The sequence below is a fragment of the Pseudophryne corroboree genome, chromosome 4 (genome assembly GCF_028390025.1).
Source record: "Pseudophryne corroboree isolate aPseCor3 chromosome 4, aPseCor3.hap2, whole genome shotgun sequence".
Classification (NCBI taxonomy): domain Eukaryota; kingdom Metazoa; phylum Chordata; class Amphibia; order Anura; family Myobatrachidae; genus Pseudophryne; species Pseudophryne corroboree.
Genome location: NC_086447.1, coordinates 466853162 through 466865764, shown reverse-complemented (window position 1 = coordinate 466865764; position 12603 = coordinate 466853162). Strand labels below are relative to the sequence as shown.

The following is a 12603-nucleotide window of genomic DNA, read 5'->3' as shown; positions in this document are numbered from 1 at the left end:
CTGAAAAGACGGTGTCTTTTTTAGCTGAGATGTAACTTGGGGTAAAAAAGGTTGGATTTCCCAGCTGTTGCTGTGGTCCCCAGGTCCGATGGACCGACCCCCAAATAACTCCTTCCCTTTATACAGCAATACTTCCATCTGCCGTATGGGATCTGTATCACCTGACCACTGTCGTGTCCCTGACATCTTCTGGGAGATATGGACAACGCACTTATCTTGATGCCAGAGAGCAAATATCCCTCTGTGCATCTCACATACATATATATAGAATGCATCCTATTAAATGCTCTACATGAATAAAATATTTTCAGTCAGGGAATCCGACCAAGCCAACCCAGCACTGCATCTCCAGGCTGATGGCGATCGCTGGTCGCAGTATAACCACCGTATGTGTGTATATACTTTTTAGGATATTTTTCCAGCTTCCGATCAGCTGGCTCCTTGAGGGCGGCCGTATCTGGAGACGGTAACGCCACTTGATAAGCGTGTGAGCGCCTTATCACCCTAAGGGGTGTTTCCCAACGTACCCTAATTTCTGGCGGGAAAGGGTATAACGCCAATATTTGCTATCGGGGTAACCCTACGCATCATCACACACTTCATTTTATTTTATCTGATTTAGGAAAAACTACAGGTAGTTTTTTCACTCCCACATAATACCCTTTCTTGTGGTACTTGTAGTATCAGAAACACGTAACACCTCCTTCATTGCCCTTAACGTGTGGCCCTAATGAGAAATACGTTTGTTTATTCACCGTCGACACTGTATTCAGTGTCCGTGTCTGTGTCTGTGTCGACCGACTGAGGTAAATGGGCGTTTTTAAAACCCCTGACGGTGTTTCTGAGACGCCTGGACCGGTCCTAATAGATTGTCGGCCGTCTCATGTCGTCAACCGACCTTGCAGCGTGTTGACATTCTCACGTAATTCTCTAAATAAGCCATCCATTCCGGTGTCGACTCCCTAGAGAGTGACATCACCATTACAGGCAATTTCTCCGCCTCCTCACCAACATCGTCCTCATACATGTCGACACACACGTACCGACACACAGCACACACACCGGGAATGCTCTGACAGAGGACAGGACCCACTAGCCCTTTGGGGAGACAGAGGGAGAGTCTGCCAGCACACACCAAAAACGCTATAATTATATAGGGACAACCTTATATAAGTGTTTCTCCCTTATAGCATCTTTTATATATATACAATATCGCCAAAATCAGTGCCCCCCCTCTCTGTTTTAACCCTGTTTCTGTAGTGCAGTGCAGGGGAGAGCCTGGGAGCCTTCTCTCCAGCTTTTCTGTGAGAGAAAATGGCGCTGTGTGCTGAGGAGATAGGCCCCGCCCCTTTTACGGCGGGCTCGTCTCCCGCTATTTTTGAAGTTAGGCAGGGGTTAAATATCTCCATATAGCCTCTGTGGGCTATATGTGAGGTATTTTTTGCCTCTAATAAGGTTTTTATTTGCCTCTCAGAGCGCCCCCCCCAGCGCTCTGCACCCTCAGTGACTGTTGTGTGAAGTGTGCTGAGAGGAAAATGGCGCACAGCTGCAGTGCTGTGCGCTACCTTTATGAAGACTCAGGAGTCTTCAGCCGCCGATTTTGGACCTCTTCTCTCTTCAGCGTCTGCAAGGGGGCCGGCGGCGCGGCTCCGGTGACCATCCAGGCTGTACCTGTGATCGTCCCTCTGGAGCTAGTGTCCAGTAGCCAAGCAGCAAATCCACTCTGCACGCAGGTGAGTTCACTACTTCTCCCCTAAGTCCCTCGTTGCAGTGATCCTGTTGCCAGCAGGACTCACTGTAAAGTAAAAAACCTAAGCTAAACTTTCTCTAAGCAGCTCTTTAGGAGAGCCACCTAGATTGCACCCTTCTCGTTCGGGCACAAAATCTAACTGGAGTCTGGAGGAGGGTCATAGGGGGAGGAGCCAGTGCACACCACCTGATCTGGTAAAAGCTTTACTTTTTTTGTGCCCTGTCTCCTGCGGAGCCGCTATTCCCCATGGTCCTTTCAGGAACCCCAGCATCCACTTAGGACGATAGAGAAACATGCACTGTGTGTGGTCCTGAGGACCGAGTTTGAGAACCTGTGGTCTAGTGTGTACACAATGTAGTTAATGATGCGTGCTCCCGCACATTGTTAACGACCTCCTTCCTCGTCTCTTTAAGGACAGCCATGCTGAAGATGCAACATGGGTGTCGTTCCCTACCCTGCTGGCATCGGCAAGTGTGTATGTCAAGATTCTCACAATCCGGATGCCGTGGTCAGTTTTGACTGCTGGCATCCCGAATGAAATCAGATAATAATATATAACATACCCGAAAGGCAACACCATTACTTAGCAAGTCATCTACATGGGAACAGTATAACGCATCACAAGATAGTACAGTGTGTGATCTATGTCACTGTGTTGTTGAACAAATAGGATAGACATCCTGCCGCTATACATGTCCCTTTCATTTCCACACAGATAATACATAGACAGGCTACCTTGGAGCGTAAAGCATAAGCACAAGTAATTATATATCCGTGTAGCCCCCATAGTAATGGGACGGTAGTTAGTTATTAGTAATACATGCTACGGTGTGACAGAATGCGCAGCTGCTATCAGCTGTCCTGCACAGGGTGAGAGGCAGAAGGGTAGTAAGTGAGAGTGCCGGGCTGCACGGACAGATCCGGGGCAGTGTAACCTACTGGCACCGACATAGCTCTATGGCAGGTGGAGAGGGTGAGCGCGGAGCTGAGTGTCGCCGCGTACAGCGCCAGTATATCATCATCTCACCCCGGTGCGGCGCCGGCCAGGCTCCTCTCCAGCCATCCCCGGCTCCACGCACAGCGCGGCGTGCACACACTGCCCTCACAGCAGGCACACACAGGCGCCCCAGCCAGGCGGACATGCTGCTGCTGACAGGTCACGACTCACACACACACACGCCCGTAGCAGCAGAACGATATAGACGCCCTCCTCCTCCTGTGGGGGGTGCCCGTCCCGGAAATTACAGCCGGCCATCTCCTAGGATGGGACATCACTGATGGCGGGGCCAGGAGTGCATGCATAACGGAGTAATACAGCGGCTGCACACGTGCCTGTCCGCCGAAACACATGTCACCCTTATCACAGCGCGGGCTGTCTAAACTCAGCTGCTGCTACAGTGTGGGAGGTTTGGGGCGTGTAGGCTTCCGTAGCTGCAGTACCCGGCCGCAGCAGTAGACACACAGCCCGCTGGGGACACGTGGGTGGCGGCGAACAGACTGGCGGAGTACACTGTGACTGTACAGCAACCCCCGCAGCAGCAGTGTGAGCGGCCGGCGCTGTACACTACAGTAGGTAGTAGGCGATGTGTGCTCTGCTGCATGTTGTTACCGGTTACACAGCATCGGACTGCCACTGATATATGCCAGTAACACAGCATAGGGAGACGCGTTACTGGTACATACACAAGGTAGGGAAGTGCTGCCAACAGTATATTATTTATACTTCCCTGTTCTCTCAGTATAGTTAGGGATTTTTGGGACAAGGGACAAGGAAACTGGTGACTGGATGTTTATCACATCATAGACACATTTAATGATACATAACTTTGGGATTATGTGCATTATGTTATCACCCTCCAACACAGTTGACCAGAAAATCTGTACAAATTAGGAAAGGGTGTGTGTAATGGATAGACGTTTAAACATGGCCGGTACAGACCATAAAAAAGGGTACTGTAACTGCCAAAAAGGTTACACATCATTAGAGGTGATCACATGTACCGCTTCTGTCAGGTGCTCCGGTATTCCCACCTCAATAAACATGATGAAAAATTGCTCCACTCGGGACATTTATTTGTTATTTTTTTAGCTACAAATATTGCATGTCAGTTACATGGGGTCTGTGTACTAAGCTTTGGAGAGAGATAAAAGGGGTCATTCCGAGTTGATCACTCGCTGCAGATTTTCGCAGCGCAGCGATTATGGCAGAATGGGGCTAATCTGCGTATGCAATGCGCAGGTGCGTCATACAAGTACAAAGCTTTGTGGTTTTGCACATGTTTTTGCGACGCTTCCAGTCGCACTGATGGACGCAAGGAGATTGACAGGAAGTGGGAGTTTCTGGGTGTCAACTGACCTTTTTCTGGGAGTGTTTGGAAAAATGCAGGCGTGGCCAGGTGTTTGCTGGGCGGGTATCTGATGTCAATACTGGGACCTTCGTTGCAGCAATCATTGCAAAGAATAAGTAACTACAGAGCTGGTCTTATTCTGCACAAAATGTGTTTGCTGCCGCTCGGCTGCACAGGTGTTCGCACTCCTGCAATGTGAAAATACACTCCCCCGTGGGCGGTGACTGTGCGTTTGCACAGCTGCTAAAAGTAGCCAGCGAGCGATCAACTCGGAATGAGGGCCAAAGTACCAACCAATAGCCATCAAATTGCCACATTACAGGCTGTTTTTGAAAAATGACAGGAGCTGGTTGTTTATCATTTAATGTTTGTGTCATTCCCCAAAATCACTCACAGTGGGAGTAAACCACTTAATGCTTATGGAGGCATTCTTCATCCAGTTCCTTAATATGATACAGGGTGCATACAAGGTGTCCATTTCCCCAGAGGAGTCTCTCCAATGCATCTGTGATCTAACACACATTGACTGCCGTCATCACTCTATAGCCTCCAAGATGCTCTTGTTCCTGGACTTCCTTGCCAGTGGCAGTTGCAGAGGTAAGGCTGTAGCACAGTCCAAAAGTCAGATAGAAGAGCCACAGCAACTGCCACTCATCACCATACTCACTGGCAATTGGTGTGGCTCCCCTATTTGAATTTTGGACTGTGCTGCAGACTCACCTCTGGTAAGGAAGTCCAGGAACAGAGCATTTTGGGGTAGATGGATGATCCTCCAATATGGGGTAACAGTGGTATCAGCGCACGTTATGCGCACAGAACCCCTTCTCCCCATGTAAGACCTGCGTGATTACCGGCAAATGACAGGAGTGCTATGTGCCCCTGTCATTATCGGCGCTGCTATCTCTAAGAAAATACGCCGATGTGCCAGGCAATGTATGAATACGCCTGCAGATAACGATTTGCCCATACAGCACAGCAGGGACAGCTCTGTCCATGGCTGCTGTGGCTGCCTGCTCCAGGATACATGTGAGATATCGCAAGAGCAGCGAGATCTCGCACATGCACCATGGTGACGGCCAGGGAGACACGCAATGCATCAGCACTAAGCTGATGTGAGGTGTGCTCTAGTGGGGATCGCCGGAGGGGAGAATTTTCACTCTCCTGCTCTAGCAAACAAGATGTTCTTACATCTCGTTGATGTACCTTCCTGCTTCACCTCGGTAAAGAGAAGCAGGATGAGCTATAGTGGCAGAATATGTACCTTCAAATAGTTCACAAAGGTGAAGGAGCACTTAAGGCGCTATCCAATTAGTCGTTATCCAATTAGCTAATTGATGCCCGTGGCTATCCAATTATCCCAGAAAGCCAGCAGTTATTGGGGACTTGTTCTTCACCTACAACACGCCTTATTAGTTATTGTTCTCCACAATAATGAACCCTATTAGCCCCGTTTTTTTCACAAAAACACCATAGGGCCAGGAACTTATCCTATATGTTTTTGGGTGAAAATATAATTTCTCTGACGTCCTAGTGGATGCTGGGAACTCCGAAAGGACCATGGGGAATAGCGGCTCCGCAGGAGACTGGGCACAAAAGTAAAAGCTTTAGGACTACCTGGTGTGCACTGGCTCCTCCCCCTATGACCCTCCTCCAAGCCTCAGTTAGATTTTTGTGCCCGAACGAGAAGGGTGCACACTAGGTGGCTCTCCTGAGCTGCTTAGTAAAAAAGTTTAAGTATAGGTTTTTTATTTTCAGTGAATCCTGCTGGCAACAGGTTCACTGCACCGAGGGACTAAGGGGAGAAGAAGCGAACTCACCTGCGTGCAGAGTGGATTGGGCTTCTTAGGCTACTGGACATTAGCTCCAGAGGGACGATCACAGGCCCAGCCATGGATGGGTCCCAGAGCCGCGCCGCCAGCCCCCTTACAGAGCCAGAAGACTGAAGAGGTCCGGAAAATCGGCGGCAGAAGACGTCCTGTCTTCAATAAGGTAGCGCACAGCACCACAGCTGTGCGCCATTGCTCTCAGCACACTTCACACTCCGGTCACTGAGGGTGCAGGGCGCTGGGGGGGGGCGCCCTGAGACGCAATAAAAACACCTTAGATGGCAAAAAATACATCACATATAGCTCCTGGGCTATATGGATGCATTTAACCCCTGCCAATTTTTCCTTAAAAAAGCGGGAGAAAGGCCGCCGAGAAGGGGGCGGAGCCTATCTCCTCAGCACACTGGCGCCATTTTCCCTCACAGCTCCGTTGGAGGGAAGCTCCCTGACTCTCCCCTGCAGTCCTGCACTACAGAAACAGGGTAAAACAAGAGAGGGGGGGCACTAATTTGGCAGATAAATCTATACAGCAGCTATATAAGGGAAAAACACTTATATAAGGTTATCCCTGTATATATATAGCGCTCTGGTGTGTGCTGGCAAACTCTCCCTCTGTCTCCCCAAAGGGCTAGTGGGGTCCTGTCCTCTATCAGAGCATTCCCTGTGTGTGTGCTGTGTGTCGGTACGTTGTGTCGACATGTATGAGGAGGAAAATGGTATGGAGGCGGAGCAATTGCCTGTAATAGTGATGTCACCCCCTACGGAGTCGACACCTGACTGGATGGTCTTATGGAAGGAATTACGTGATAGTGTCAGCACTTTACAAAAGACTGTTGACGACATGAGACAGCCGGCAAATCAGTTATTACCTGTACAGGCGTCTCAAACACCGTCAGGGGCTCTAAAGCGCCCGTTACCTCAGATGGTCGACACAGACCCAGACACGGACACTGACTCCAGTGTCGACGGTGAGGAAACAAACGTATTTTCCAGTAGGGCCACACGTTACATGATCACGGCAATGAAGGAGGTTTTGAACATTTCTGATACTACAAGTACCACAAAAAAGGGTATTATGTGGGGTGTGAAAAAACTACCCGTAGTTTCTCCTTCATCCACTAGGGGCCACTGGAGCGTAGTTACAATGGGGAAATAGTAGGTAGTAATTGGGAGCTGGCACTTTAAAATTCTCACACTATGGCTAGCTCCTCCCCTACTATCTCCCCTCCAAGCCAGTCTTAGTTTAGTGCCCGAGGTAGCTGGTTCACTTGGGTTTAGCTGAAGAATTTTTTCTTTTTTCTTTATTATTTTATTTTTCTTACTTACACACACAGACTGGCAGCTCTGCCACTGCCAGTCTGCACCGCGGGAGCTGCCGGCGGGGTCCCATCGCAGCTGCGTGCGGCTCGGGATGGGCCCCGGCTGAGGGAGACACTGAGCTCTCCTGAGTTGGCGGACACCGCTGCGTGCGGCGCGTGTCGGGACCACTCCATCCAGCAGAAGATTCCGGCAGCAAGGCAGCGGTGAGTATAAAAAATGGCCGGACACCGCTGCGTGCGGCGCGTGTCGGGGCCGCTCCACAACGACCGGACACCGCTGCGTGCGGCGCGTGTCGGGGCCGATCGGTCGGGCAAGATTCCGCTGAGTGCGGCTCCTGACGACACTACATCAGGACAGCGGTGAGTACAATCTCCCCCCCTCCAAACTGATGTATGTTTTTACTTGATTTAATGTATGGCACATCATGGTCTCCTAGTTTGGGGGACATGGTGCGGAATTGATATCAAGAGATTCGGAAGCATAAATTTTGCTATCAGGAGCTTGTGAGTGACTCTAAACGTCCTAAAAGGCGCACTTACTGATTTAAACTTGGCGCCATTATGTGGGGGGCGGAGCTTCAGCCCGCTCTGTAAGCGGGCTTAGCGCTCTTACTACCCGCAGGAGTAGCCTGTGTAGCTCAGTGGGCTAGTAGCTGCTGCATATACTGATCAAATCCCATGATGGCTTCCCTTTAGGGTGATATACAAATACATCTCCCCGCGGGTAATACAAGGGGCGGAGCTTACTCCCGCTCCGTTTGGCGGGCTCAGACCCCCTCTCTCCGGCCGCATTCTCCGCAGCATACAAGCGGCCCGGGGAGATACATTTTCTAAGTGAGGCGGCCGGGGGATACAGGGACCCTTTCCGCTGTCTATGCAGCGGATTCAAATTTGGCGCCGAAGCAGGGGGGCGGAGCTAACTCCCGCTCTGTACGGCGGGCTCTCTCCGCTCCCCGGCCGCTGCAGCATGACATCGCCGCTCCACAGTCCCCCGCCCACCGGGCCGCTCAAAGCTCATTTCCTCTCCTGGCTGTGCAGGGAGGATTTATTATGTGCATAGTACAAGGTATGAGGGGGGGTGATGGCTTATAACAGCGGGCTCCCAGCTCGGTTACTGTCTCTAGGCAACAGATCCTGTCTCTGGGGTTTTTAGTTTTTGTATGCATTGTGGTGCTGAAATATAGCTACATTCCTCCCTACAGGGCAGTCCCCAACATTTTATACATGTAGATCAGGGAACCTGCTCTATTACATAGACAGTATTTATCTACCCTATTAGGTTCACAAACACAGTATTTCTCTACCCGGTTGGGTGTGGTGTGTGTGTGTATGTATATATATGTATATATATATATATATATATATATATATATACATACATATAGCACGGCACTCCCTAAGTCCTCAGCTGGGGTTGAAGCAGGATGAAATAGCCGGTGCCTTCCAGTGGTTACAGCAGATGCTGTGTCCAATAATAGATCCGGAATAACGGCGGCACTCACGGCATACAATGAAGAGGCAGACGCAAGTCTGATATCAACGTTTCAATGTTTAGTAAACATTGAAACGTTGATATCAGACTTGCGTCTGCCTCTTCATTGTATGCCGTGAGTGCCGCCGTTATTCCGGATCTATATATATATATATATATATAGATAGGTTTATATATATATATATTTAAGTGTGTGTGGGTATGTATATAGATATATCCATACAATACCATATATAGGGGTTAAAACAAACATTTCCGCAATGTTTTCTAATAACAGAATACCCCACCTTGCCACATAACATTTTCCCCCCATCTTTGCTCGCAGGCTGGTCACCATTTTGGAAAGCCAGCGCAACCTCCGAGAAACATCTGGTACACCTAAATTAGCGGTACACTACATACAGGGCGGGGTGTTGCCTCCCCTTTATGATTCCTTGGTGTCACTAGTTACTAATGCTATTTGTAATTTGGGAATGTGTGTAAGGCATCAGACAAATAGCGCTGTGGCTCAGTACGCTAGTAGCGGGTATCTGAACATCCAAAAAAAAAAAAAAAACCTTTAAGGGGAGATCCTATAGCCTAGGGCTAAGACTCCGGTCCCACAGCGCAGCGCTACTGGTTCAGGTCTCCGCTGCCCCAGAGAGTTTATTTGAATCGTGTACGTCTCTACACATTATAGTGCAGACCTTACATAGGGCTGTGTTTATTTAACCCACCTTTTCTCCTTTCGTTTGTCTCACCTGGGATAGTCAAAGAATTCCCTCTTAGGTGTGAATATGCGGTGGAGCCATCTGCTTAGCCCTCCACGCACCTGCATGACACTCCTGTTTGAACAGCTCAGATATACAGGTAATGTCACTATTAACCAGAGACCTGGTACGTCATTTCACCTCTCCAGGTTTCTAAAAGAACCTTGTTAACCTTCCATGTTACAATACTAATGATGTCTGTTTTCTGTGGAGTCGGAACCAGTGTCTCCGAATATCCAGGTGCATTAGACAGCAGTTCGGCTGATACTGCAGGTAAAGGAGACGGACACGTCAAGTCCATCAGGGTTCGACGCCGATGACGAAATGACAGCGACTGGTCCAGTTTCGGATGAGCTGGGCAGGCTCCGGTAGACGGCCGGCAGACACCCGAATACACCATTTCAGGTATCAAACAATGTTTGTTTTCCTATCCTTTCCCCGCAGACGGCAGGAAAGGGTATCAGAACCTCTCCAGGGTATACCCCTCGATGTATCGCTGGTCCAACAAACTGCCGTTTTCCTGAGGCAACCTGGCTCAGGGATCCACTGAAGACACATATACGGCAGCGGGGTTCTACCTTGTCCGGAGCAGGTAGGTTGTGGAACAATTGTCCTCTAGGTTATAGGTTGTTTCGCATCAGAATCAATTGATACTTCGGTACAGGTCAGAATCACGATTCTGCCTTATGTTCTTTGGAGGTCTCCACGTCTGCAGACTCGGAACCTGCATTTTCGATTGGGCTGTCTTAACCCGACGACCTCTGGGGCTGCGACAGTGACAGGTGAACATGAAATCTTACGGGGCAGATGGTTCAGGGGAAGAAACTTTCTGCAGGATTTCTTGAACCATTGGAGGTAAGTCCACTTTGATTTCTCCTACTACTGCCCCAGCTCCAAGACAGACCTTTATCGGTCTTTCCTTTAGATTTTTCCGTGCCCTTTCAAGCTTTTGACTCCACATGGGCGATATCTCCGTAGCCAGGGGATCTCGGGGTTAAATGGCTGAAGCAGAGGTTCAACATCCTCGGTCCAGTCTGATTTTCGATCATCCTATACACCCACTACAGGGGGACAAGGCTTGGGCGGTTACAGACTAGATTTTGGGGTACAACCGTCTCAGGAGTCCCTCGGCATGGATCAGCCGATTTACAATGACAAGAGAGTCATAATGCAGGCGGCGCTCCATATGCTTCTAATCGCAAAGGGTGTTGTTCCCTGTTTTTCACAGATCATTTGAATCGGGATAGTTCTCAGGCCTTTGTTTTCTTTTCACGTTCCGAAGCAAGTTGGCTCGGCCAGGCCTATTCTGGCCTTAGAATCCTTTCAGTCTGTGATCGCTAGTTTGAACAAAAAAGGGAGTTTTACGTGTCCTTTGTCTTCAGAGATGCCTGTTTACGGTTTTCCGCTGGGTTTTCCTTATCAGGCTGTTCTCAGATTCGCATTACAGGATTCTTATTTTCACTGTCAGTCCTTTCCTTTTGATCTCTCTTCCGCTCCCACAGGGTTCAGAAAGATCACAGAATAACTCTTTTTCAAGGGCAGGAGGTGACGTTGGTTCCCTAATGGGACAATCTACTACTACTATCCCACTCTGTACATTAGGGGCTTCTGAATATCCGGAGGATCCAGGAGCTTCTGGTTCGACACAGATCCAATTTATGCTCCTCATAGACGTTTTTTCAACAGGGTCCGTCGGAGGATTTTTCCTTCCTCGGTACCAGGTACTCTATTTCTTCAGTCAAGCTGCAACGCAATGAGTGGTCGCCTACATTCCCCTCTGAGCGGGGGACAACAATTTTCTTTCCAGGTCAAGCTACCAGGTCAGACTCCCGGGTGAGGGAACATTCCCCGGAGTTTTGTCAGCTGGTCCGCTGTGGGCGGAGATTTTGGATCAACCTCAGGGCGTTCTGACTGACTCTTTAACCTACTCTCGGACGTGAGCTCTGGCGGCAATAGCCGAGGATACCCTCAGGGTTCCTGGGAGTTTCGGGTTATTCTATCCTGCCTCCTTTTCTAATTCTACCTCACGGTCGATAACACAGGAGGGAAATATGCGTGCTAGTCCTCTCCGTGGCTCTTGTTGGGCCGCACATGACTTGAAGATACAGACACCTGTTGTCAGTAGAGGAGCCTTGGCTCCTACCTCGACTGGACTGTCTACTTCAACAGGGTCCTTTTCTTTGTTCATCTTACACTGAGTTCGTTTAAACGTGTGACTGTTCACGAGACCTCAGAAGGGAGGAGTTCCCTAGTTCGGTTATGCCTACTGGGCCCCGATTTCAGAAGTCTGTTACCTCTTCTCGCTTTTGCCACTTTTGGAAAACTTTAAGGGACATAATAAGGATAAAAAGGGGTTTTCCCCTTCTTTCAGTTACCATTCAGCCTTCATCTTGGTTTTCTCTGGGAGGTTTTGCATGGCTGCGCTTCAAACCACATTGACCTGAAATTTTGGGTCTCTTCCTTTTTCGGTTTTCTTCCAAAAGAGATTTGCCTGGCGGCCGTAAGTTCGGGCTCTCTTTCAGGGAGTACTCTATTGGCAACTCCCCCGGCTGAGCTTCGGCCTCAGCAGTCGTTCCTTCCAGAGGGGATGTACGTTTTTCATATAAATCTGACACTAGTGTCTTTCAGTCCTCTTTGAATATGGTCAGGGCTCGCCGACTCTCTCTACAGAGGTCTTAGGCTATTCGACAAAGTGTTTTTCCTCTTTGTTCTGTACGATACTCCCGTACTAAATAACCAGGGTCCCAGCATATGCTGGGCTGTTGGATTCATCTGACCTTCAGACAGTCTTCTTGGCGGTTGCTCGGGAACCTCCGTTTTCCTTTTCAGCGCACTATATGCGTGTTGTGGGACCTTCGTGGGCAGCTGCCCGTGGGGTCTCCATGAATACTTTGTCGGGCGGCTACTTGGTCGGACCGACATTCGTTTTGTCAAATTCTACAAGTTTGACACTTTTGCGGCCTCTGCATCACAGTTTGGCCGAGTGGTTTTACAGGACTCTCAGCGCTCTCCCACCCGTTTTTGGGAGCTCTGGGACGTCCCCATTGTAACTACGCTCCAGTGGCCCCTAGTGGATGAAGGAGAAATCAGGATTTTGGTACTTACCGATAAATCCCTTT

At 49.4% G+C, this 12603-nt stretch overlaps 2 protein-coding genes across 2 annotated transcripts in view; one reads left to right on the top strand and one right to left on the bottom strand.

Moving 5' to 3' along the window:
• The window catches only part of TSTD3 (thiosulfate sulfurtransferase like domain containing 3), a 96279-nt gene extending 93246 nt beyond the window's left edge, over positions 1-3033 (bottom strand). The window contains exon 1 of the mRNA XM_063917031.1: positions 2778-3033. Coding sequence (XP_063773101.1) covers positions 2778-2892 — 115 coding nt within the window. The 5' untranslated portion in view covers positions 2893-3033. The remainder of the gene's footprint in view (positions 1-2777) is intronic.
• The window catches only part of USP45 (ubiquitin specific peptidase 45), a 478824-nt gene continuing 468864 nt past the window's right edge, over positions 2644-12603 (top strand). The window contains 1 exon segment of the mRNA XM_063917030.1: positions 2644-2723. Coding sequence (XP_063773100.1) covers positions 2708-2723 — 16 coding nt within the window. The 5' untranslated portion in view covers positions 2644-2707.